The sequence below is a fragment of the Dermochelys coriacea genome, chromosome 15 (genome assembly GCF_009764565.3).
Source record: "Dermochelys coriacea isolate rDerCor1 chromosome 15, rDerCor1.pri.v4, whole genome shotgun sequence".
Classification (NCBI taxonomy): domain Eukaryota; kingdom Metazoa; phylum Chordata; order Testudines; family Dermochelyidae; genus Dermochelys; species Dermochelys coriacea.
The window spans coordinates 29,123,496-29,149,999 of NC_050082.1; the positions used below are offsets into that span (position 1 = coordinate 29,123,496).

Genomic DNA, 26,504 nt, shown 5'->3' on the forward strand with positions numbered 1-26,504 from the left:
AATACTTCCTTTTGTTTGTTTTAAAGCTGCTGCCTCTTAACTTTATTTAGTGACCCCAGTTCTTGTTATGAGAGAGTAAACAACACTTCAATTACTTTTTCCACAAGTCATGATTTTATAGATCTCTATCATATCCCCTTAGTCATCTCTTTTCCAAGCTGAAACATTCCCAGTCTTATTAATCTCTCTTCATATGAAAGCCATTCCATACCCCTAATCAGTTGTTACCCTTTTCTGAATCTTTTCCAATTCCAATCCGTTTCTGAACAAAGCACAATCCCCTTGATTTGCAGAGTCTTCAACTGTCTCCTTGCTGAGAGGAAACTACCTTCTCTCACTGTTTGGAAAGTGAATCCAGTAGAGCAGTGGTTTTCAGTCTGTTTGCAGACCCCTGGGGTGCAGTAGACTGATTTCCAAAGAGGTCTGTACCTTGCTCTAAAAAATGTTTAGGGGTCCACAAATGAAAACAAGTTGAAGACTGTTTGAGAGGGAATGAATGCAGCTGCTGCACAGTCAGGGCCACTCTTCTAGTTCAGGTATGTGGGTGGGGCAGCTCTGGGGGGCAGGGTGGGGAAGTATTTCTCCTCCTTTCCCTCTTCCATCTTTAATACATCTTGAAAGCCTGGGGTTCTTCCTCACTCAGCACTCCCTATGCTGCAAAGTACTGCTCCTCTTGCTCCAAAGCAGAGGATGCCAAGATCTGCTTGAGATGGGCTGAAACCACAGATTGCATATCCTTGCCTTGCTGCCTCTAAATCCTGCTGCTGTACTCTGATGAAGGGGAAAGAGTCTGGCTTAACCAGCTATTCAACTACAATCAGCATTGGAAGGTAAAACCATCAGCCTAAGGGGAGACTAGAACATGATTTAGCTTCCCCTAAAAAGGCACTTGTTATGGGAGCCAGCCAGCTAAGATGAGGGACAGTTTTAAAGAACAACAATCAATAGGATGTAAATACGAAACGTTTCTAATTTATTTTGCATATAATCAAACCAAAATATAGTACATACTGCATACACAACCCTACATAAGAATTCCAGCTTAAGCTTTTAGTGCATAGCTATACAAAGTCAGTGATTGTACAAAGCAGACAAGTTTACTAGGGCCATGTGTTCGATGTAACCCAGGGAATGGAGAACACAGTGAACCAGCCTTAAAACAAGGTGCAGCTCTGACCTTTGCTGCTTTACCTTAAAGGACAAGACATTTCCATGAATAACTTGATCAGCTGCACTCTGTACTGTCAGTATTACTGCTTGTATTGCATGCTGGAAACAATGACACATAGGCATGAGCCTGAAACAGTTATGCACTTTGACTTGCTCTCTTGCAGCTGCTGGTTGATAAGATATTGCTTGTTACCAAATAGGGGTGACTTTAGTTACATAAAAACTGCATCTCTTTCATCTCATGAAAGTTGTAGAGGCAAAGGCTTTCTACATGAGCCCTTGGCCCTGATGAGGCTGCTCAAAGAACAGCTCACTACTGAAAAGTGTACAACTTAGGATGGTATTGAAAGCCTGTAAGTTAGTGAAACTATCCCAAGCCAGCTGTTTTGTCAGGGAGATCTATTTTCAAGTACAGTTAAGCTTGCACTAAGGCTGACTTTTCAGTGTCTGTAAAGTATGCAGAAGATGAAAGCTGTGTGCTAACAGCTAGGGGGTTCTATTCAAGGCTTCCAGTACAGTCTAAAGGCCACCTTTCTACTAGTCTTCAGGCCCTGGCAGGTGGTTTTAATATTCTGCAGCATAATTAAGGCTTTGTTGAAACTTCTACCCTGTTTAATAAGCTTTGTACTATAGAAGATGCTTTGTTGCATGTTGCTCCATGAGGGAGCCCCTCTGAGGTCATGGCCTTCATACAGGCAATGAGTTGTGGTCCCATCCATAACTAGTCAGATCAGATCTCGCACTGCATATTATCTTCTATCAGACATAAGACAATGGTACGCTTGTTACATAACTAAGGCAATTAGAGGGCTAAACCAAGAATGTTCTGAACTGCTGTCACAGTAACTCAATCCTTCCTTCTAACAGGGCTTTTTAAAAAAAAAAAAGCTCACCTTAGCTTAATATAATTAACAGCTCTTTAGGAGGGGAAATGCCACCTATTAGACAGATTAAAAAGAGCTGGGGAAAGGTGGTGTTTCTGGAAAGCTTTTTTTTGTTGTTAAATTGTACCACCAAGGGCTAGCAATCTAAGCCACTGTATTTATACTCAGCTAAAGGTGTAACATACATAGTCTTGTGTATTTCCTTCTTCTCTGGGCTTATCACAATAGAAATGTTGTTAGCACTATACATTCCTGAATGAGAAGGAAGATACCTGTACCACGGAAACATAGCTGGCCTGCTGCAATAGCAAAGAGGGAGAGATTAGACCACTTGACAGAAAATGTAGATTTCATGTCACTCACTCCTCTACACAACTGACTAGTCAGCCCTGTAACAGGGGTAGGTTGTGTTTTAGTAAACAAGGCATTTCTTAAATATGTAAAATCTCAAAGTACAGAGTATTGGAAATATAGAAGTGTGCAGTTCACTAGCATGGAGGTGTCCCTTCCCCCAAAAAAACCAACCTATGCTAATAACCAATCTCTCCCCCTCTACTCCCCTCAACTGAAGTCTAGGGGAAACAAAACAACTTTTCACTGTGACAAGTTTTTTAGAAATCAAAAATCACATGTACTTGTGACAGTACAGACTTAGGCTATTCATTTTAATCTCATCTTAAACACTGGACTCTAGAAGGGCTTCTCTAATATTAGACAAGTGGGGAGTTTACAGTATCTATGTACAAAACACTGATATGATTGCACTTTAAGCCCACATCTGTCAGTTACACACAGTGATAGTTCAAGCTGCTAAACTAACTGTTTGGTTTGAAACTAGCTTTACCACAGTGACCTCTTTACATAAACTTTCTAGTAGTAAAGTTTTGAGGATCTAGAAGACAGGCACTATAAACAGAGCTGTACCCTGAAAATCATCTTTGGCTGATCTAGTTGCCTCTGAAAAAGTCTCCACGCTCACTTTCCTAGGCTTGAAGTATTTAAGCTACACAAGAATGATGTACCATTGAATAAAATTATCAAAATAGGGAGATTGTACAGTAATCCCTACAAGCAGGTGTTCATATGGCTTACACCATTCCTACAAAACATTACTTTAGAGCAACATATAGCGATGCTAACCAAGATAGTAATGCCTTTAACGCTTAAAACTAATTCCTCTGACAAATGCTAAGTGACATCTGGGGCTAGAGTAGACCCGCTCTACTAATTTTACAGTATAACCATTACTTTTGTCAGATTTCCTGCTAGCCCTATTACTGCACAAGACAGGTGGTCCAGCTAGTCCAAACTCTAAAAGAGGCCAATACCAGCTGCATTAACAGAGGCTGCAAGAAACTCTACAACAGATGATGAGGGACAATCTGCCCCATGTGAAGGTCTCATTCAAATCCCTGAAGCATGAGGCTTTATATTCCATCCAAAGCTTGTTAGAACTAACTAACTCTGGCTATTCTTTTTAATAATATCCACTCCCTCTGAATAATATATGAACCTCCACCATCACTTCTACTTAACACTCTACTACACAACAAGAGACTAGGAGGTAGATAAAACACATTATTTGCAATAGAAGAGCAATCTTAGATAGTGAAAAGGTCTTTATAGTATTCTGTAGATAACCATTTTCTTCCAGGTGGCCTAGAATATGCTGTGAAAGACAGCGAAGAATAGCTGGAGATACTGACACTTAAAGGGATGTCCACCCATTTCTCACCAATATATCAGCACTAGAGGTAAAGCTCCTGGTATCACTTAGAACTCAAGCTATGAGCAAATGTCTAATTAGCTCCATATTTAGACTGAGATTACATGGTGTTAACTCCAGCATGGGCTACTACTATCTAGGGCAGCTGTAAAGAAGAAGCATTCCTGTTGATTCAGGAGAAAGTGGAAAAACAGTCATCTAGCAGGAACCTTCAAATTAACATTTCTGCTTAAACCCAGAATGTAAACAGTGACTACAGTAGGTATCCCAAACACCTTAGGCAAAATGTTATGAAAGTATAGCTTTTCCTAACCCTCAAAGTGTAAATATCTCCCACCCTTGAACCCTGCCATAAAGAAGCTGAGGGTTCTCCACTCTTCCCTAGCATACTAGTTTCACTGAACCATTACCACTAAGCTCCAGGGGGGGATGCCATAACTAGCTCACTTTAACATACTTTGAGTTTTGAACTTGAGTCTGAGTAGCTGCCAGCACTAAACAACAAAACTAGAGTCGCTGCCAACCAGCAAGACCTAGCACCAGAGCAGGTCTGGTTCTGAAACAGTAGTTGTTAGTCTCTAAGGTTCCACAAATACTCCTTTTCTTTTTGCGAGTACTACTGCAGTCTATTTCAAACCATGCAAAGCAACTCTATTCTGGAGGGAAGCCAGCATCCGTAGAACCTTGTCTTCTGAAAGCTAGGCTGAAGCATTTCTATCTCGGGTGCCTTCCACCTTAAAGGTCCAGAGGGGAGGGAAGGGGAGAAAGTGCTGAAGCAGATGGGGTTAGTTTCTTTAGCATCACTGTGGCACAGAATAGCATTTCTCATGTACAGTAGGTTCAGATGGGATGGAGTAAATGGAGAAAATTCTAGAGAAAGTGTAGAATAAATACTAAAAGGCAGAAGGACGAGAATGCTCCTCCTCCTCCTCTAACCACAAAACCGCAGGAAGAAGAGTGCTGAAAATTCAAAGACATTACCCCAAATGCATTGATCTGACCCTTAATACCTTCTTTATTCCTCCAATAGCGCTGCTTCCTGTTAAATACCCCCAAATAATCTAGCCTGGTACAAAATGTAATTTTATAGACTTCACTGAACATAAATAAGTTGCCTGATCATCAACTGTAAAGAATGGAGAAGGCCAGGCCACAGCTTTCCCAAGAGGGCTGTGCAGTCTGCAGCTGTCACTCCTCACTGATGAAGATGGGCCCTGTCATCTGGACGCTTAATATGAATCCTTCGCACACGTTCAATGCGCTCCCGCTCCTCGTCCTCATCCAGGTGATGAGAGCGTCCCGCTGCTCCTCCCGTAGCCTCCAGAAGCGCGTTGTCAGGTCCCCGTCCATCCTGAGCCTCGTAAAGCAAAATGTTCAGTGTCTCTTCATAAATTCGGGCTTCTGGGAACTCCACCTGGGTACCCAAAACAGCTAGGTTAGGAGAAGCAAAATCAATCTTACTCATTTCAGGCTGGCTTAAACTTCAGCTTAGCCCTCCAGTTTTTGTGTACCCTTTGGTATTTAAGAAATCCTCTCCATTATTCTTGGGTGGTAGTACTCTGCAGGGAGTGTGAAATCTTGGAAAAAAAAAATTTACAAGGTATTAAGAGGAACTCTTGAAGATCTATGTTTCTATGCTTCACCTGCTGGCTTTCAGCCTCAGATGTCCAACATCCAGTGTTCTCAGACCTGAGCCATTACTCCAAAAAGGTAGATGCAAAGAGATTTTTTCTGGGCAAGGTAAGATTGTACTTGAACAGAATACTACTGGTTTTCTTTATACAGTTAAATAAGTGAACCTGGGTGAGTGCATGAGTGGGTTTAAAGACCAGAACTTGCGTTTATTTGTATTGTGATAGCATCTGGAAGTTAATATCCTATTGTACTAGGCAATGCACAAGAACAAGATTGTCCCTGCCCCACAGAACTTACAATTTGTTTGACTGTTCTCAGCCTGCTCCTCTGTAGAAGGTATAGTGGATGCTCTAGGGAGGGGAGAGCTATTAAAGGAAGGCTTCAAAACAGAAGTCAGGACATTACTCTTACAGCAGCTACTAGGCAGCATGAATGAGTTTTATCCCTACCTTTGTCTGTTTCTTCTCAGTAGCGTAGACAATGGAGGTGCAGCAGACCTCAGCAATCTTACGCCCCTGTCCATAGAAAGACCAGCAACAAATCTCATCTCCTATCACATCCTTAATAAAGAGGACTCTCCCGTTAAACCGCAGTGACAGCTTATCAAACAGCTCAATGTTCTTCAGCATGTTGTCGTCAGAATTACTGCAAGAGAACAGGGCATCAGTCAAACAGAGTTAATGCCAGGTAGAGGAAATGTCAACAACTAAGGAGATTCAGGCAGCTGGAGGTCTAGATGTCCTGCCTCCCTTTTACTGTACCAGCCATCAAGGTTGTGTTTAGACTTGAGCACTAGGGCTGCTTCATCCCACTAAGAATCACTCACTGCATTAGGAGAGCGAGCCTGCAGCTGAAGGATGACTGGCCTTCAGTGGAGAAGGTGCAGAGTGTAATACAGCATCAGTGCTGGGAGTAACCACATCAGGATTCATCCCTCAACTAACCTATTCCATCTACTAGAGCTTAGCATTAGCTGGATTGGGCCAGTGCTGTCATGAGTTAGATACCATCACATATGAGGACGAGAGCTCAGCCATCATGCCTGCCCAACTGAGAGCCGCATAGGCGCAGCCCTCTGACTCCTGGCCAACTGCCAACTCTGCAGGTAAGAACTCTGCAGTCCACGCAGAAGACAGGGCATCATCTTGTCATGGAGCCCCTGCAGGTCACAGCTGGGCGTTAAAGAGGAAGTTCTTTATTGCTGCAAGTATGCACTTAGCTTTCATAGATTCATAGATACTAAGGTCAGAAGGAACCATTCCGATCATCTAGTCCGACCTCCTGCACAGCACAGGCCACAGAATCTCACCCACCCACTCCTATGAAAAACCTCACCTATGTCTGAGCTATTGAAGTCCTTAAATCATAGTTTAAAGAATTCAAGGAGCAGAGCAGAGAAGCCTCCCTCAAGTCAACCATGCCCATGCCCCATGCTACAGAGGAAGGCGAAAAACCTCCAGGGCCTCTCCAATCTGCCCTGGAGGAAAATTCCTTCCCGACCCCAAATATGGCAATCGGCTAAACCCTGAGCGTATGGGCAAGGTTCACCAGCCAGATACCACAGAAAATTCTTTCCTGGGTAACTCAGATCCCATCCATCTAATATCCCATCTCAGGGGATTAGTCCTATTTACCCTGAATATTTAAAGATCAATTACTTACCAAAATCCCATTATCCCATCATAGCATCTCCTCCATAAACTTATCAAGTAGAATCTTAAAACCAGATAGATCTTTTGCCCCCACTGCTTCCCTTGGAAGGCTATTCCAAAACTTCACTCCTCTGATGGTTAAAAACCTTCGTCTGATTTCAAGTCTAAACTTCCTGGTGGCCAGTTTATACCCATTTATTCTTGTGTCCACATTGGTGCTGAGCTTAAATAATTCCTCTCCCTCTCCTGTATTTATCCCTCTGCTATATTTATAGAGAGCAATCATATCTCCCCTCAACCTTCTTTTAGTTAGGCTAAACAAGCCAAGCTCCTTAAGTCTCCTTTCATAAGACAAGTTTTCCATTCCTCGGATCATCCTAGTAGCCCTTCTCTGTACCTGCTCCAATTTGAATTCATCCTTTCCACTGGAGAAGTTTCCATTTCTAACCCCCGTTAGCAGTGACTCCACAAACGAAGCAGGAAAAGGGCTTACTGCGTATGTCAACCACAAACATTCAGTAAAGAGAAAAGCCCATTCTCCTTGAATCTGGTTTCAGACCATTAATTTCCAGTTGAAACTGTACATTTAATAACTGATAGTGGAAGTTGTTTTACCTGGTGTAGGAATATTTGTTATTACTTCTGTTATACAGCAACTTTACTGCTGGCTGGAAAAAAAAACATACAGGAAGCACAATTAGAGCACCATTTACTGGCTATAGTACAGCTGCAACCTTAGTTCCAGGCATGCAGAGAAGGGGTAATATGAAGTGATAGAACTGTGCGTACACCCACTAGCTGCTGCCTAGTGCTAGCGTGTCAGCCCTGTACGCAGGTCTTTGTCCCCAAGACAGGTACAGCACAAGCTTCCCCCACAGTGTGCCTTAACCCTGACTTCCGTGGGCTGTGGTGATCAGATCACAGTTGACTCTCCATGGCCATTCCAATCCTTTATGCCTCTGCTGAGATCCCCAATTAATGCCTGCTGTGGTGGCATTTTGGGGGGGGGGGGCAGGAGAGTGCATACCTGTCTACTAGGACTGGAGCCACTAACATTTCATGTCAGTCAAATATCAGTCACTATTGGGCTGGTAAGACAGGTGAAAAGCTCTATAGCCCCCTACTGATGCCGTAAGTCAACCTGTCCTCCCTACCGACTTTATTTGAATATGTAAGGCAGAGAAGGCCCCCACTGTAAGATGCATTGTTTTTTAAATGTAGACCCATTTAAAGACCTGGGTGAAAAGCTGTTTAACTTCTAAGTCAGATAGAATAATGAGGTTGCAGAGAGATCAAGTACAATTTTCAGACTCGCAAGTTAACAGATGGTTCCTGAGCATGCACACTTCGGAAAACTAGGGTGCTACGTTCCAAAGAGTCAGCTGTCACTCTGGCTGGTGAGCTGCTGCCTTGCTGTAATCAGGGGGTAGGGGGTATGTGCAAACTTCCCCCAGGGATCAAGCACAGCCTGCTCCCTCTTACCTTATTGGATGTTGCTATAAGTTTTTGCTCTTCCTTAGAAGAAGTGATGACTGGTACTTTGCAGAATGGCTCGTATGCATCTTTGTTCTGCTGAAACAAGACAGTCCGTCAAATGCAGCAGGTGAATGGAAATCTACATTAGGGCCTTTGCACAAAATGCAGGGGGCCATCAAGCCTTCTCTCATATTTAAGCCTGGGGTTAGCTACAGCGATGCAGATGGGAGTAGTGGCTCACCATTGTCTGAACCAAGAGGACTCGATAGAGCAGTGAGCTGACCCCATGAGGCAGCTATGTTCCTTTGTGTAGGCATGCTGGGGTACAGGGGCATGACATGCTTCCCCATCTTACCACTTAGTGAGGGGAAGAGGTACAAGAACAGCTGCTGGGGTGCTTTGGAGAGCCTAGGCTCCATCCCCAGGACTGCATTAATGCACCATAGGCCTGTGCCTAAGTCCTGCCTTCTGGGGCCATGTGACTCTAGATGCCCAACTTTTTCATTTTAAAAGGTTCCTAACTCATTTATGGAAAAATGTGATCTGAGCATAACTGATATAATGATGCCTGCTCGAGTCTGCAGAGAGCCTGAAACCAACAGCAGCTCAGAGGAGTTAACTGTCCCACGCATCTCAAGAGGTTGTTCAGTCCAAGACCCACTGCTCTGACAGGCCTACTCCACCCCTGCTGAAGACTTTGGGTAGGAAGAGATGAGTGCAGAAGATGCTAAGCAACTATGCATTGGCTGCTAGGGTCCCCCCAGTTGCTGCTCCTGGGGGAGAAAAGCACCTTATGCCTTTGACTACACCTCTCTACCATCAGCATTCCACGAGGGTGTTAGGGTCAAAGAGCAGGCCGGTATAACCTTATACTGGTGATGTGCGAACAGGAAAGAGCCCAACTTGACACTGGGATCCCAAGGGTGTTTGTGGTACTTGCAGTTTTAACAATCTTTATTTGTAAGCTAAGCAGATCTGATCTCTGACACGTATATACAGCTACAACCCCAGGGTGCCATGTTTTAAGTAAATTACACACTGAGAAAAGAACTACTTGTCCAGAAAAATACTTGACCTTTCCTAATCCCTTACAGCCTTAACTATCCACATGCAAGCAAAGGGACAGAGACTGATTTCTCACTGTTTCCCGAGGACAGGGCAGGAAGTGGGATTAATCAGAGGAAATACTCTGAGGGCATAAGGAAAGGCTGGCTGATAGAACAAGCTCAAGCCACTGGCACTGGCTGGTGACCAGCTTCTCACTAGCTCCAAGCTAAAGACTGCACACCTACCTGTAGAGCTGCCTGGCACTCATCCACAAGACCTTGAACCAGGTAATACTTTGCCTCGGCCAGCAGCTCTTCAATCTCTCTCCGGCTCTCAGGAAGAGGCACAGCCCCATCACGCAGGTAATTTAATATTGTCCCGAAGTGTTTGCCACAGCGGTCAATCAAAATCCAGCCTGGGAGGGATAAAGCAGGGTACAGCTGAACAATGGGAAGGGAAAGACTTAGGCAAAGAGTCCACACCCTCACTCTTCCCAACCCCAGCTGGCCAGAACATGGTGTAACACGCTGCAGCTCTGCACAGAGGAGCCTCTCCCCAGAACATTGCCTCTTGCTGGTGCACAGCACATCCTGCTGAGAGGCTCCAAATCCCCCATCTTGCTGCTTGAGTTGGCAGCTGGAACAGCAGCAGACTGTACTTCTACAGGGAAATCTCTGTGTGTATCTTCCCCCCACAATCCTTCAAGTGCGCGTGGTGGGAGGCGGAGGGAGGAAACTCATTACATCTTCCATCTCCCAAGCCACTGACCATCAGTTAGCTGAAGAGATAGCAAAAACAAACAATTCCCACCATCAAATTAAACTCAGTTTTTCTGGTCCCCCCCCCCCCCCCACGGCTTTTCCTGGAATCCTGTCTGCTGTTTTGGACCTGCTAGCATACTTCAACCCTTGACTGCCCCCCAATCATACACACACACAGAACCACTGGGGCAGATTTTCTATAACTGCAGCTAAGAGACAGCTAAATAGAGCAGAACAAAGAATTCCCAGGTACCTAACTGGAGTCTAACAGTATGTCTACGCTGCACTAAGCCACTGGCGGCTGGCCCAGGTCAGCAGACTTGGGCTGGTGGGCCTCAGATTGTGAGGCTATAACACTGCAGTGGAGATGTTTGGGTTTCAGGTGGGGCCCAGCCTCTGAGATCCTGCAGGGAGGGTCCCTTTGCTCAGACATCTACACAAGCAGTTTTATAGTCCCACAGTCCCGGCCTAAGTCAGCTGACCCAGGCCAGCCCTGGGCATTTTACTGCAAGTAGACGAACCCTGAGGAACCTACAACCAGTCAAGGGCAGAGCCAGGGACAGAACCCAGGAGTCCTACCTGCTACAGCTGGCTCTCACGTGCCTTAGAGCCCTTACTGTGCACAAACAAGAGAATGGTTAACCTAAGCAAAATGCCCATCAAGCTGGTATTTAGTGTTTGTTCTGTGACAGAGCACTCCCCCCAGCATGCAGGAAAGAGTGTTGTTGTTTTAAAGAACACTTATTTTCTCCCATCCTCTGCAGGGCCCTAATGAAATGCTTTCTGCTCCGCATCCAGCACAGTGGTAGGGAAGGGGGGCTTGGGAATGCCTGCTGCTCCAGATGTTTTATTTAAAAAAAAAAAATGGCACATGTGTGGAAAATAACCCTCCTGTCCCCAAACAGCAATTATGCAAGAAAGGTGAAAAGGAAGCTAAGAGGTGAGTAAGACATGGATATTATGGAGTTCAGCAGAATCCTGGCAAGTCCCATTTCATCTTCCGTACTCCCAACTGGCATTGAACGGGAATAGCAAATTGATTAGGATATGAATGTTTTTAAAGTGCTTTGAAGATGTAATTGAGTACAGGAGCAGTACAAGTGACGTGTGAGATAGTCCTACACGCTTTAGCATTTCCTTTACGAAACCACCTGCTAAAAGGCACATTACTCACCAGTACTGGGTAGAGATACCAGAGAGAAAGGGAAACAAAGCTTCAGCAGAGCTTAAAATAGAATACATGGCACCCTTAATCTGAACAAGAAGTTCATATTTCACCTCCACGCAACAGCAGTCCATCTCCCGAAGCAGACCAAAGGGCCCAGAAAGGTATTATGCAATGTCCAGCTCAAGTTTCCATAAACAGGCGGCCATTTTTATGGGCTTCGACTCAAGAATGTACTCAGAAAATGCTTGTGGGGAAGGACTCATATTTTAGACAAATAAGGGAAAAGTAAGGTAATGCATGCACCACGTGGCTTGAATTAATGAAATTATTACTAAAACTCTGATTACTTAGTTAATTCTCCAGCCCCTACGTTGAATGTAGGCCTTTCCTACTGATGGCCTAATTAGCAAGTGAGATTCACTAGCATTCTACTCTGCACTTTTCTGTGTTTTCCCCTTACACTTGTGCTTTATATAGAGGTGCTGTTTGGTTACGACTGCAGCTTCAGAGGGAGTGGAGGAATGTACTAGGAAGCTAGGGAGATTACACAGACTTGATTTACAGATGCTTGTTGCAAATCAAATTGACAAAGGAATCAAACTAAGATTGTCTCAAATTACTGGGCATAATACAACATATATAGGGGCCAGTGCAGAAGTTCCCAAGACAATGCCATTTCACTGTAAGGGGGAGAGGGCACAGAACACACCATCCTCCCAAAACTCGAGAGCTATCACAGACCAAATGTAGCCAGTGACTTAATTTATTGGCGTTGCGTAGGGAGGATGGTATAGGGAGAATAGATGCATTTTGGGCACAGGACTGGGAGTCAATAACTCCTCAATTCTCATCCCAGCTGTGACTCCCTCTCTGGACTTGGAAAAGTTAACTACTGCTTTGGTTTCCCTATTCATAAACCTGTAGAAATGCTAACTTCCTAATGTCCCAGGCACCTGCAGCGAGGATGCAAAAATGTTTTAAAGTGCAAAATGATGCTGGGTTGCTAAATACCACATTTAGCAATTCCATCAATGTGACTTCATAGGTGCTTTTGTTCTTACTAGTCAGCCGAAATGTACTGCAAAAAGGAAATAATTAACTGGAAAGTGAGCCCCACTGCCACCCTCTCAGCCTGGCTGCTGCAGAGTTGAGAAAGCAGGTTTCATCCGTAGTTTGCAGTTTTATAAAGCTGTATTTTAATAATCATTGTTTTACAAAATGTTTTGGGCTCCACTACTCAGGCAGAAATAAATATCCCCAGGAGCCATAATTAGACACAATGGGAAACATGGGAGTTTAACTTTTGTTACAAGAAGAGTTGAAGTGATGGCTCCCAAACACTGATACTAAGCAAGCAGCGCCTTCCAGCCAAGTCTTAGATAATAAAATATCTTGGCATTAGATTACTTGGGGGGTTTCATGAGGCTCTTGTTTAAAGCAGACTAATTAAATCTGGTCTCTCTTTAAAATCTAAAAATGCAAATTTTAGAACAGCTGGGGAGACTAGGAATTCATGTTGCACAGAGAACTCTGGGGAAAGACACCAGTCTCCCACAAAGACCCCCCTACTTCTATCCTGCTACTCCAGTAAGATGTAGATTTTGAAATATGCAGGTTTCTTTATTTTGCAGATTAAATCTGTAAACTGAAAAGAATCTACATGCATAGCCAGATAACTGTAGCCATTTCTCCTCCAGGATGAGATGATGTATATTATGTCTATTGTAAATTAGGGCGGGGGGGGGGGGGGGAGAAGTCATACTATGGTGACAGGGGCCATATGATTACTTACTTAGATAGAACAGGATTCTCAGTGTGAAATGCTCCACCAGTTTAAAAACTTTACTCTGTAATTTTCTCAAAGAATCTAGTTGGTTTTCCTGAAAAACACTTCCTATTTTGTGCCAGATTTTGGGTGTGACTGAAGAACACAGTATTTGAAGGCTTTCAGATAAGGGTAGTTTCCTTTAAACACTATGATGCTATTGTCCTGGTTTCCATTAACACTTTCAAGTAATACCAGGCAGTGGAAGATAAAACATTAGCTACTGCAGCAGGAGTATCTCATTTCTATGTGCAAGAAGTGATAAAATCCCCCTGAAACACCAGCACAAACTGGCAAAAGAGGCATTCCTATACCACGAACTGTGAAAGCCACAGCAAAGCAAACATGGTGTTCTAAAAGAGTCAGATCCAGATGGCTTTATACCCTTAGCAGTAGTACCTTCAACTTTCCCCTCCCTGCAGAAGAGAGAATCTGTTCACATATAGAAAAGTGGATTTCATATTTGAAGGACACATTGTAATAGCACTTGTACAGTATCCATCCAGAGCACTCTGGGTGAAGCTCTGAAACTGTGCAGCATTTGTTGAGGAGTGAGTGGACAGTGCCAGGGCATAGTTTTAATCACAGTTCTAACTCACTTGCTGTGTGGCCTTGGATAAATAATTCACCTACGCTACATATGAGGAGAAAGAGAGAAGTTACGGGCCTCTCCCTACTCATAGGGATAGTGGGAGGATTAATGTTTGTCTAACATTATAAGCATTCTTTTGATTCAGTGCCACTGCTGAAATTCTGAAACCGCTGCAAAAGAACTAGGGTGATGAATTACGTTCAGTAGGTTGCATTCTAGTGCTGTCATTAAAATGGAAGCAAATGATGATTGAGTAGCTGGCACACTTCCCTCTGGATCAGCACTGAACCAATGTTCCACTGGCATTATGGGCTGTGCCACTGGATGTACAGCGTGGTAGATGAAATGTAATAGAACAGCCCTATGGTTAGTAATGATCCCATGAGACATTTTTCAAAAGTAATCATGGCCAACTTGGATAATTATATTCTTGCTTACCTACCTATAATTTCCCCTGCATTTTCCATGCAAGAGGGACTCTCTCTGCTTCTTACCCTAAAATATTAGGTAGCGTAGTTGTGCACTGTTAAACAGCTGCAATGTCCAACTGCAGAGATCCCTGAATTTTTGTGGCGAGGAGACTGATCTCTTAGAGTTTAAATTCTGTATAGTACTTGGATACTTGAAAAAGCCACTACAAAAACTGAAACAAACTCAAATATTTCCCCAGTTGTTTAGAGATGGACTCTAGCTAAAATGGTAATACTTTAATATTAAAATTGTGTTGTATTTCTCACAGGTTGGCTGTGAATCCACTTCCTGTTCTCACAAGAAAACTGTCAGGAGGGCCTTATTTAAACCATAATTTATTTCTCCCCAGCTCTAAACACATACTAGACGTATTATGGCACTGAAAACTAAGTTCAGTTGCTCCAGTTGAGGAGCAATACATAATCCATCCTCAAGACAAGTTCAAACATTCAATACACTAATAAGCTGACCAACAGAAAAGAGTTTTCAATCTCTAAGATCAGTCTACTAATGAACTATTGTCAAAGACAATGTGTGTATAAATCTGCAAACATGGGGGAGCTGTCAGATAATGGGCAAAATGCCAAAACACAAATAGAAAGCTGTGCCGGGAATTAAAGTCAGTGGTACTCCCACACTCTAGGAATGTTGATATTAAACTGGACTAAACGTTTTGAACAGCCCTCAGATGATGAAACTTCTTTCTCAATTAGTACATCTAAAAAGATCAAGTTTTCTCCCATGACTTTTTAAAAGATAATCAGTCCATGTCCTTGTGGTAGGGAAGGAAGATCATTTTGAGATTTGCCTTTTAAAAAGAACCTAATTCAGAACATTCTGAATTATCCCTTTGCAGATGGACTTGACTAAAGAGATCCATTTGCTAGCAGCTTTTACAGATGATTTGTAGTTTTTTGCTTGTCTCATATATGCCCTAGTAAATTACTAACATCACAATTATTCAGATGCAAGAAATTCATAATTAGGTGTCAGTAACCTTAGTACAGGTGGCTTCTTTACATTTCATAACTGGTTTGTTTTCTAGAATTCAACAATATGTAACCTCACATGAAAAATGAAGTTACAACCCCTTTCATCCAAGGATCCCCAAAGTGATTAATACACTAAGGCTCACAACTCTCACAAAGGAAATTTTAGCTCTATATTATAGGCAGAGAAATCAAACAAGTCAATTAACCCTTCAGCCTCAAGGTCAAAAAGCAGGTCCTGACTCCTAAGCCCTTGTGCTAACCACTTCACCCAGTCCCTCTAACAGAGTACTTTTAATCTCAGTGTTTCAGAAGGAAGCAAAAGTTTATTCAACTGGGTCTGATCAGGGCCTTTGACTTTACCATAATATAAACAAGAGGAGGGTTGTGGCTTCAGAGAAATAAGATTAAAATCTTTCCTGTTTCATGGCTTTTCTCAGCTAGCCATAGTAACAAAACAACAACAAATGCCTTAGAGAAGCCTGGGGCTAGGATAAGCTTCTTCACTACAATTGTCCATTTTCTAATGTGTTAATCTTAACTGAAGGGTTATTTTTTCCCTGCTACAAGTCTCTTAATGACGTGAACAGTGTCTCTTTACCTTCGCTGTCGGTGAGAACCTCCATGCGGCCACTGAACATGGCCTTAAGCATGGTGTCCTGCTTGGTCAGGGTCTGCATTGTGGTGTAGTAGAGAGCACCACCAATATTCAGCTTGACATACTTGGAGCTTGGGCTGGTCCCTTTGAAGGAGGTGGTGCGAGTTGCAGCTGCTGGCACTGCTGAGCTCACCACGCTTTCTCCTGACATCTCTTCCTGAAAACAAGAGAGGTTGCCAATTAGGCCTGCTTTTGCACTGTGTACCACACAATTTACTGCTTCCTTGTAACATTTTATGTAGGTAATACTAATACACCGCTGTTCTATATCCCCAGCTGGGAAACTCACAGTACCTCACGAAATCCTGTCAGGTAGCTAAGGCTTATCTCCATTTTGCAGCTGGAAGAACCAAGGTTAAATGTTTTGCCCAAGCTCACAACATGAGAGGGGCAGAGCTGAAAATAAAGCCAGGAGTTCGGGCTCCCACTCCCCTGCCCTACACTCTCCCATTGAATGAAAACTGCTTCTCCTATGCCTATCTCTGTAATAAAGTATGGAAAACTCCAGGGAATGGTTTCAGGACTTTACTAGAGACCTGCCATGTGGTAGTTTAAAGCCATGCTGACCAGTTTCCTGCAGCTATGGCAAACAGAGCAAAGTTAAGCTAAACTGAAATCCAGAGCACTGCCTGGTTTCAGAGTAGCAGCCGTGTCAGTCTGTACTCGCAAAAAGAAAAGGAGTACTTGTGGCACCTTAGAGACTAACAAATTTATTAGAGCATAAGCTTTCGTGAGCTACAGCTCACTTCATCGGATGCATTTGGTGGAAAAAACAGAGGAGAGATTTATATACACACACACAGAGAACATGAAACAATGGGTTTATCATACACACTGTAAGGAGAGTGATCACTTAAGATAAGCCATCACCCACAGCAGGGGGGGGAAAGGAGGAAAACCTTCCATGGTGACAAGCAGGTAGGCTAATTCCAGCAGTTAACAAGAATATCAGAGGAACAGTGGGGGGTGGGGTGGGGGGTGGGGGAGAAATACCATGGGGAAATAGTTTTACTTTGTGTAATGACTCATCCATTCCCAGTCTCTATTCAAGCCTAAGTTAATTGTATCCAGTTTGCAAATTAATTCCAATTCAGCAGTCTCTCGTTGGAGTCTGTTTTTGAAGCTTTTTTGTTGAAGTATAGCCACTCTTAGGTCTGTGATCGAAGAGAGATTGAAGTGTTCTCCAACTGGTTTTTGAATGTTATAATTCTTGACGTCTGATTTGTGTCCATTCATTCTTTTACGTAGAGACTGTCCAGTTTGGCCAATGTACATGGCAGAGGGGCATTGCTGGCACATGATGGCATATATCACATTGGTAGATGCGCAGGTGAACGAGCCTCTGATAGTGTGGCTGATGTGATTAGGCCCTATTATGGTATCCCCTGAATAGATGTGTGGACAGAGTTGGCAACGGGCTTTGTTGCAAGGATAGGTTCCTGGGTTAGTGGTTCTGTTGTGTGGTGTGTGGTTGCTGGTGAGTATTTGCTTCAGATTGGGGGGCTGTCTGTAAGCAAGGACTGGTCTATCTCCCAAGATCTGAGAGAGCGATGGCTCGTCCTTCAGGATAGGTTGTAGATCCTTGATGATGCGTTGGAGAGGTTTTAGTTGGGGGCTGAAGGTGATGGCTAGTGGCGTTCTGTTGTTTTCTTTGTTGGGCCTGTCCTGTAGTAGGTGACTTCTGGGTACTCTTCTGGCTCTGTCAATCTGTTTCTTCACTTCAGCAGGTGGGTATTGTAGTTGTAGGAATGCATGATAGAGATCTTGTAGGTGTTTGTCTCTGTCTGAGGGGTTGGAGCAAATGCGGTTATATCGTAGCGCTTGGCTGTAGACAATGGATCGAGTGGTATGATCTGGATGAAAGCTAGAGGCATGTAGGTAGGAATAGCGGTCAGTAGGTTTCTGATATAGGGTGGTGTTTATGTGACCATCGCTTATTAGCACCGTAGTGTCCAGGAAGTGGATCTCTTGTGTGGACTGGTCCAGGCTGAGGTTGATGGTGGGATGGAAATTGTTGAAATCATGGTGGAATTCCTCAAGAGCTTCTTTTCCATGGGTCCAGATGATGAAGATGTCATCAATGTAGCGCAAGTAGAGTAGGGGCATTAGGGGACGAGAGCTGAGGAAGCGTTGTTCTAAGTCAGCCATAAAAATGTTGGCATACTGTGGGGCCATGCGGGTACCCATCGCAGTGCCGCTGATTTGAAGGTATACATTGTCACCAAATGTGAAATAGCATTCACTCTTTGACTGTCCAATGCTTAACTTTTTTTTTTTCCCCTAAACGCAGCAGGTTACTTCCCTTTTCTGAACTAACTTCAAGTTTACAATGGCTTTGTACCCAATGGAAGCATTTAAAGCCAACATTTTTTCCACATTAAACAGCTAGTCTCTATTCACAGCACTGCAGACAAAATCTTGTGCATAGAAGATTCTGGACTTTCATGCTATTTCCCTATAAACTGTTTCAGCTGATCTGAATTCACTATAAATGGGTTCCACTGTTTAACTTTCCATACTGGGTGTTATTTCAGTCTCAGCTCCTCTTTGCTACCTTTAAATATTTTACTTAAAGTCACAAAGAAACCCTGCATACAATCTCCTGAGGATTAGACAAGCCAACTAAAGAACGTAAATAAACTAAACCAAAGCAGAGTTTTGTGAACTCTGGGCAGCATTTTACAACCATAAGTTATCTACCTGGCTAAACTGAATAGAAGAATGAAAAAGTGCATTCATCTCTCCAACTCAAAACTCACAAGATTTAAATTCTTCTGGGAAGTGGCTTAGTTCTGCCATCATCTGGCATTTGAGTACATTCACACCTGTATAGGGAGTCAGACTGGATGATCGAAATGCATCCGATGAAGTGAGCTGTAGCTCACGAAAGCTTATGCTCTAATAAATGTGTTAGTCTCTAAGGTGCCACAAGTACTCCTTTTCTTTTTGCGAAAACAGACTAACACAACTGCTACTCTGAAACCTGGATGATCTATGAAACTCATACAAATCTCACTGGCTGTGATTCAGAGTGCAGATTTCTGTGAGAAAAAAAAATTTAGTGAGTGAATTTAGTGCTCCTGAAATTGAGGGTGTGTGCACATTTGTGAATGAAGACTTCTCATCTCCATACATTCACAGTGCTTTCAATGCATTTAGGATGGTATATAATCTCAAGGTATTGTTACCTTGAGATTTTCCACATACTGTTCCACTGAACTACTTGCCTTCTATTCTGTAGCATCCATACTGTATCATGAACTCTCCTGAGCAGAGGCAATACTGAGAGATAATTTTAAAATGTGGACATGTGAGAACTGAGATAAAAAGCTTCCCCACCAATTCATTTCCCACTGGTCATCTAATAAGAAACAGACTGTGAGCTCTAGAGCAGAAAGGCTCACACACTAATCAACAGTTGCTCCAGGCAACTGAAAACATTTGTGTTTTTGTATATCAAAAGACTGAAAGGGAGATAAGTTAGCCACATAATTAATATCTATGTCACTCTCTGACTCACTCATGACCAGGCCTCTGTCAAATCACCACTTTATGGTTAGCCTCAGGCTCCTACAATGCACCAGGATGGGATGACTAAAGCACAGCCACCTCAGACCTATTGAGGTCTGCAGTCTTTGGGGCAAACAGTCTTCCGCACACACGGCTAGAAGCCACCTCTTAAATCATCCATGTTCTGCTGCTGTTCAGAGACCTTTAATGCAGCTGGCAATGCAGGTACATGAGCTGGCTGCATTTGGTAGGCAGAGCCCGGACAGAGGCTATCAGGCAGCTCAGAAAGGTAGGGCACTAGGGGACCACTATTCACAGCAAGGCGTCTCCTTGCTACTGTTAGTAGAGCACAGAACAAGGCAGGGCCAGCAGGACCCCCCAGCTAGAGTGATAGTAACAGTAGACCCAGCCCCTATACTGCACTGCACTGCACTGCACTGCACAGCCCCCCACCCCGCCCCGGCCTGCGGGGGGGCAGGAGCAGCACCCCACCCTGCTGGGGCACTGAGATAGCAACTGGCCCTAGACCACCCAGCAGCACCAGCCCTCGCCCAGTTCCCGGGCCTTGCCCCCACTCAGCCGGGGCCCCAGCCCCGCCCCCCGCACACAGCCAAGCCCCCCCCCGGTCCTGGGACCCCCAGCCCCGCCCAGCGAAGCCCCCCGGGATCCCCCCCAGCCCAGCCAAGACCCCGACTCCCTCCCCCTCAGCCCGACCCCCGGGCCTCGCGCCCAGCCCAGCCCCCCCGGGCCCAGCCAAGCCAAGCCAACCCCCCCCGGGCCTCGCGCCCAGCCCAGGGCAAGTCGCAGCCCCTGGGGAGCCCCCGCCCCGGCCCAGGAGCTGGGCTGACCGGAGTCCGACGCCTACGCGGAGACCCCCCGGCCCCGGCCCGGGCGCTCACCATGAAAAGCCCAAGCGAGTCCCCGAGGCAGCTCCGCGGAGAAACCGGAAGCACCCGGGGCGGGACAGGGGAACTTCCGCCCCTCGCTCACGGCCTAGGGTCGGTCCCCTGGTCACCTCACTTCCGCCCCGCCGAGCGCTCCGCCCAAACCCGTCCGATGTCCCCCCAGCCCTCGCAAAGCGCGGGGCCCGTGGGCCCGCCCGCGCCCCTCGGCCCGCCCGCTGGGGCACGGGAGGCGGCGTGTCCGGGTGCCCAGGGCGGGCGGGGCCCCCGCCCCCGCCCCCGCCCCCGGGAGCGGTTCGCGGGGCCCCTGGCTGAGCCGGGCCTGCGTTCCCGGGCGGGTCGCTAAGCGCGGCGCACAGGCGGCGCTCGGCGGCGGCCCCGGCCTGGCGCTCCGAGGGGGAGGTGCTGCCCCCCCCGCCACGGGCGTTCGCGGAGGCGGCCCCGGCCGTGCTGCGGGGCGGGCATGTGAGGCGGCTCCGCACCGGGGTCTGGGGGGCCGCGGGGCAGCGGCTGGGGGGCGGGGTGTCCTGCGGGATCCTGAGGGGTGACCTGCTCGTGGAGGCCGGCGGTGCGCTGGGGGATCCTGGGGGGTAGGGCGGGGGGACGGTGCGCTGGGGGATCCGGGGGGGGCGGAGGCGGTGCGCTGGGGGATCCGGGGGGGTGGGGCGGGGGGACGGTGCGCTGGGGGATCCGGGGGGGTGGGGCGGGGGGACGGTGCGCTGGGGGATCCGGGGGGGGCGGAGGCGGTGCGCTGGGGGATCCGGGGGGGGTGGGGAGGCGGTGCGCTGGGGGATCCTGGGGGGTAGGGCGGGGGGACGGTGCGCTGGGGGATCCGGGGGGGGTGGGGAGGCGGTGCGCTGGGGGATCCTGGGGGGTAGGGCGGGGGGACGGTGCGCTGGGGGATCCGGGGGGGGTGGGGAGGCGGTGCGCTGGGGGATCCGGGGGGGGCGGAGGCGGTGCGCTGGGGGATCCGGGGGGGTGGGGCGGGGGGACGGTGCGCTGGGGGATCCGGGGGGGGCGGAGGCGGTGCGCTGGGGGATCCGGGGGGGGCGGAGGCGGTGTGCTGGGGGATCCTGGGGGGTGGGGCAAGGAGGCGGTGGGTGACCTGGTGCTGGGATGGGAGGGGTGTGTGCTGCCGGGTCCTGGGAGTGAAGGGAGTGTGCTGGGGGATGGGTTGGGGGTTGACCAGGTCTGGGGAGTCCTGGTGGGTGACCTGATGCTGCGGGGTTCTGGGGGCAGGGTGATCTGGTGCTGGGAGAAGGAGGCGATCTGGGGATACAGTTGCAACGTTTTCGTGGAAGCGGTGTTTGGGGGCAGGGAAGTACCTTGTGTGTTGAAGCATATGCGAGTAGAGCATCTGGGAGCACTTGGTGCTAGGGGCTGAGCAGAACATAGGGGATCAAACGCTGGTATGTTTGGGAGGAGGGGCGCTTGATTCTGTGTGACACATTCTCTTAGCTGGAAACTCTGTTAAAAGGCTTGTTAAACTCTGAGGTTGCCTCGTAGCCAGATATGGTGACAGGTGGATTAGATGTATACAGGGAGATTTAGTGAAAGAAATGAGTTAATATTCATAATAATCTTAATTCTGGTGTTTTGTTCTTGTTATCCTATTTGTCAGGTTTTGCTATGAAACTATTGACATGGAAATTCTGATAGAAGAGTTTTACGTGAGATAGAAACTTTTTCTTTACTTCCCCAGAGCAGATTTGAGATCTATCACTTGCAGCAGGTGGACCAAAACCATGATGCACCTTTCTGTGTTTTGAGGTTTGTCCAATATTTCTCCCTGAATGGCTGCTGGGTGATTGGGTAGGTGAGTACAGCCAAAGACATCTAGAACAACAAATGAAATTAATAGACCCCACAGCATCTAAAATTGCTTGGTTTGTCCCTACAGAGACAAAGGGAGACTATATTTGAAGTCAGAGCAGATTTGGATCATGTTTGTATACGGATGAGTATCAGTATTTCTTCTGCAGAAGCAAATCCTCAGGTGAGTTTTGTGTAAAGTTTTTATAAAAATTCTTTGCCTTTAGTATTCACACAGTAGAAATGTACGCATCTGAGCTTTGAAGGCTCTGGGGCTGTGATTGTTGCTCCATAAATATTGAAACTGTCTCTAAATATTTACCAAGCAATTCGCCTGTTACAGATGCAATAGAGTGGGTCAGTCTAGATGGTTTAGGGGCAGAGTAACATTCTAACACATTGAGGTAGCTGAGTTCAGGACCTGTTTCAGCCTCTTTCTTCCCTGGCTGAGAGCATGGTGGAAGCAGCACATTTAGGGTCATGACCTTATCCCTACCAAAAGTGGCTTTCTGGAAGGACTAGCCTCCAGCTTTCCCTCACTAGAAGGACAGGTCAACCAACTACAGGGCCGTGAATTGGGGAGGTAATGAGGAAGTTTCCTACAAAGAAAGATGCTGTATAGTCCCCATTTACCAAAGAGGACACTGTGAGGTTCCCAACATGCTTGACAGCTGTTTCATGGTCTAAACTGGGGTAATTCCACTTGGAGAAATTGGGTCCTTCCATCACCTCCTTTATTTTTATTTCAGACAGTTCTGTTGTTATCCACCCTTGTTCCCCTGTCCTTCAGAATTCTCTATAGACTCTAATTAAAGCTGATGTGGGAACATGACAAGCTGGTGGGGGTGAGGCAGAGATTTGGAAGTAGAAGAGGCAAATGTGCTGGCTGATGGAGTTCTGGTACCAGTCCTTTTCTTGTTTCCCCCTTAACTCTGCTGCTGACATGTTGCGCTTTTGGTACCCCTATGTGTGTGGTACTTTGGGGCCCCATTTTTCTCTATCTTATGCCCTGTGTTCTGTGGACATGTCATTTCCTCTGTCTAAAGGTGGACACAGCCTGTCCAAACCAACCAAACCGGGTCTCTTGGAGCGATGTAGGGAATTGCCCCTCCTTGCACACCTGCCCTGGGGCTATATGTTGTGTCCATATCACTCCCAGCTCCCTAAACACACTTGCTGCATGTATTCTAACATCCAGGTAACACCTTCCTTTCCCTCCCCTGATCTCATCTTTATGGAAGGTTGCAAATATGTTCGGTACAGCACAGTTATCCAAAGCCCAGTTCCTTGATAAAGCGCGTCAGGCCCGTGAGGAGCGGAGAGAGCTGAAAGAGAGAGAGAGAGCCGCCATTCAGATCCAAGCCCTGATCAGGAGGTTTCTTTGTCGATGCTGGCTGCAGAGGGAGATCAGGTGTGTGAAATTTCATCCTGCGGGCTTTGTAGCTTGTTGCGAACTGAGCTTTATCTGTAGATGACTGTGGCTTTTTAAAACGCTCAACATTTGATTCCTCCTCCTTCCAGGAGAGAAGTGGAGGATTTCTTTGAAATAAATGAATCTGCTCCCAGTAAAAGAAGTGCACTTTCCATCTTCAGAATTTCCAGGAAACTGCTGTTCATTTTCAGAATTAAAGAGGACAAAGAGGTAAAGCTGCTCTGACACATTTCCCCCCCTCAGATTAAAAATGTGTAATGTAGTCTATGTGTTTAATGTATATGAACTTTACTTGGCTTGTCAAATGGGTTGTTACAACATGGAGGGTTCAGAGCGTGACCTGCAACTCCCTTTGTCTTGTAATGCCATGGTGAGGACAGGGGGGAGACAGCAGGACTGAGAGCCGAGAACTCCTGAGTTTTAATCCTGGCTCTGACACTCGGTTAATTTGAGCAAGTCATTTACTAACGCACCCGATGGGCCAGCTAGCTCTGGTGTAAAGCACCATCACACTCGAGCAAGAGGGTTTTGTGTGTTCCTTGGACTCTGGTTGGGGCAACACTCAAATAAGAACCTGAGTTTACTTTGCAGTGAAGACAAAGCCCTAATAGTCCAGCCTCAGTTTTTCAATCTGTAAAATTGAGATAATATTAATACGTGCCTCCCAGGGGAGTTGTGAAAGCCAGTCAGGGTAAAAGGCACTGTGAGGATGAGTGGCCATATTAACTTGTATTAAATCTGTTCAGCTGTATGTTGTTCCCAGTTGCCTCTTGACAGAACAGAAATTGCTCGGGAAAGAGAAATACAAGTACATCACATGTTGTTGTAGAACTTATATCTGGTTGTAAATGTATAGTTAGTGTGACATACAGTTCCCTGAGCTCCAACCATGTTCTCTCTCCTCCCCCACGAGTCCTTGGTGCCACAATGTTGTTTGGCCCCTGTGTTACGGTAACTAATTACATCATTGAAGTGTCACCCTAGGAGTAAACTGATCCCTTCTGAGGCCAAGGAGTACTCTGGATTCTTTTCCATTCTGCTTCCTGAGAATCCTGAAATTCCTGTCCCGAGTGGGAGTGATGTCATAGAGCTTAGAGTGGTTGGGAGTCTCACTGGGTAACTTGCAAGCAAGGCAAACATAATCAAACTCAATCCGTAATCTAAAAGGGAGCAATTATATATATCAATGAGTTTTTCCTTCCTCTTAGGCCACCGGTATTAGCCACTGCCAAAGACAAGATGGTGGTCTCAGCGGAGCTTCAGTAGCTTCTAGGATGGAAGGCCTTTGTTTCCCGTAATATGCGGTTTTTAACAGTTTTTCCCAAGTAACTGACTGTACTTATGAGGAATGGGAAATAAACTAATGTGTCTCTCTCTCTTTACAGAGGCTTGAAAAGTTGTGTCGCTGTATCCTGAATAGTATGGATGTTGAGAATGAGCCCAAGGTCAGCAGGTCAACTTTGTTAGGGGATTTAGGATTTAGGTTTTATTTTTTTTTAAAAAGTTCACTAATCTGAAATATCAAGAGTGAGAGACATTCATGTGTCACTTATATTCCATGGTGGATTGTTTTTATATGTTGATAAACCCCATAGAAAAACCCAGGATAGCTACATGGATCCACAAGGGTCAAAAGAGCATTTCCCACATGATACAATTTACAACTGACCTAGTCATTACTGGGGGCGGGGTAATTCTGGTCCAGTGCTGGGATCTGCGTGGCCTGTGGAAGTAGTTTTATTACTGGATAAGCAACAGAACAGAAAAAGTTATCACAAATTTCTCCTATTCTTTACCTGTAGATGTGGTATGTGTCACTAGCACTTTCTAAGGATCTTACACTCTTGTGGATCAAACAGATCAAGGACATCTTGTGGTTTTGCTGTGAGTTTCTCAAACAGCTTAAGGTAAAAATCTTTCATTGGTTTTAGTTCTGTGTCTCTTGTGGTTTCACACTTTAGTATTGTAGACTTGGTTTATTAATGTTGATGTTCTTGTTATTCCAGCCTGACATCCTACAAGACTCGAAACTGGTCACTTTGCACCTCACGATGCTTGTTACCTTCACAGACACTTCCACGTGGAAAATACTTCGGGGAAAAGGTCTGTGTGGCTCTTTCCAAAACCCTGTTGTAGCCTCCAATCCAGACCTTTCTTCTTTCTCTTTGTTTTAAAGTCTTCTGGCTTGGGCTGCAGAAAGGGAATATTTTTCTTCTCTCGTATGCAATGCCAAGCTGTAAGATTCGTTCTGTGCAGACTGAGCAACAGAGATCCATATTGTGGATCAGAGAGGAGACTTCCCCCTAAGATCATAATAGTTCAGTCACTAGTGCTGCTCTCTCATAATGCTCCATTGTCATGTGGATCAAAAGCTTCCTTGATGTAAGGGTATGATGACTTCCAGCTCTGTTGAATTCCATCAAAAATATCTTCTTTAATTATACTCATGAAAAGATTGACTCTGAAGAAATCTTATGGAAGTCAACTGAAAAAACTCTAAACATGCTATTTAAATTCAGTTTCAGTATCTAAAATGTCCCAAAAAGCTACTAAACTGGGAAGGGTTGCAATGTGTCTGGGAATGAAGGTGTTAATAGAAGTTTGTCATAATTCACAATGTAGGACTACAGTTCATATAGATTATATGACACAAAAATAATTCTCAGAAATGTAATTATTTTGTCCTCGCAGGAGAAACCCTGCGACCTGCCATGAACCACATCTGTGCAAATATCATGGGACATCTCAATCAGAAGGGATTTTATTCTGTGCTGCAGGTTTGTTTGTGATTATA

General features: G+C 45.6%; 2 protein-coding genes across 11 annotated transcripts in view; one reads left to right on the top strand and one right to left on the bottom strand.

Moving 5' to 3' along the window:
• Positions 1–952: 952 nt before the first annotated feature.
• Positions 953–20,614, bottom strand: KCTD10 (potassium channel tetramerization domain containing 10). 2 transcript variants are annotated; one of them, XM_038374019.2, is made up of 7 exons: positions 20,464–20,614; positions 15,998–16,211; positions 9,836–10,005; positions 8,550–8,636; positions 7,683–7,735; positions 5,865–6,060; positions 953–5,194 (listed from the first exon to the last, which is right to left on the bottom strand). In XM_038374019.2, the coding sequence occupies exons 1-7, from the start codon at positions 20,464–20,466 to the stop codon at positions 4,976–4,978; spliced, it is 942 nt and encodes a 313-aa protein (XP_038229947.1). In that variant the 5' UTR covers positions 20,467–20,614; the 3' UTR covers positions 953–4,975. The 2 variants fall into 2 exon arrangements, with proteins under 2 accessions (XP_038229947.1, XP_038229946.1); XM_038374018.2 differs by having other exon boundaries at positions 8,550–8,639.
• A 150-nt stretch (positions 20,615–20,764) lies between these two features.
• The window catches only part of UBE3B (ubiquitin protein ligase E3B), a 35,651-nt gene continuing 29,911 nt past the window's right edge, over positions 20,765–26,504 (top strand). For 2 of the 9 annotated variants that reach the window (XM_043498273.1, XM_043498278.1), the window contains exons 1-9: positions 20,765–20,931; positions 22,169–22,282; positions 22,367–22,462; positions 23,520–23,689; positions 23,800–23,920; positions 25,096–25,155; positions 25,513–25,617; positions 25,717–25,813; positions 26,402–26,487. In XM_043498273.1, coding sequence (XP_043354208.1) covers positions 22,424–22,462; positions 23,520–23,689; positions 23,800–23,920; positions 25,096–25,155; positions 25,513–25,617; positions 25,717–25,813; positions 26,402–26,487 — 678 coding nt within the window. In that variant the 5' untranslated portion in view covers positions 20,765–20,931; positions 22,169–22,282; positions 22,367–22,423. Of the gene's footprint in view, positions 20,953–21,015; positions 21,035–21,663; positions 22,283–22,366; positions 22,463–23,027; positions 23,179–23,519; positions 23,690–23,799; positions 23,921–25,095; positions 25,156–25,512; positions 25,618–25,716; positions 25,814–26,401; positions 26,488–26,504 lie in introns of those variants that run through there. The other 7 variants (XM_043498279.1, XM_043498276.1, XM_043498274.1 and 4 more) reach the window with 7 other exon arrangements.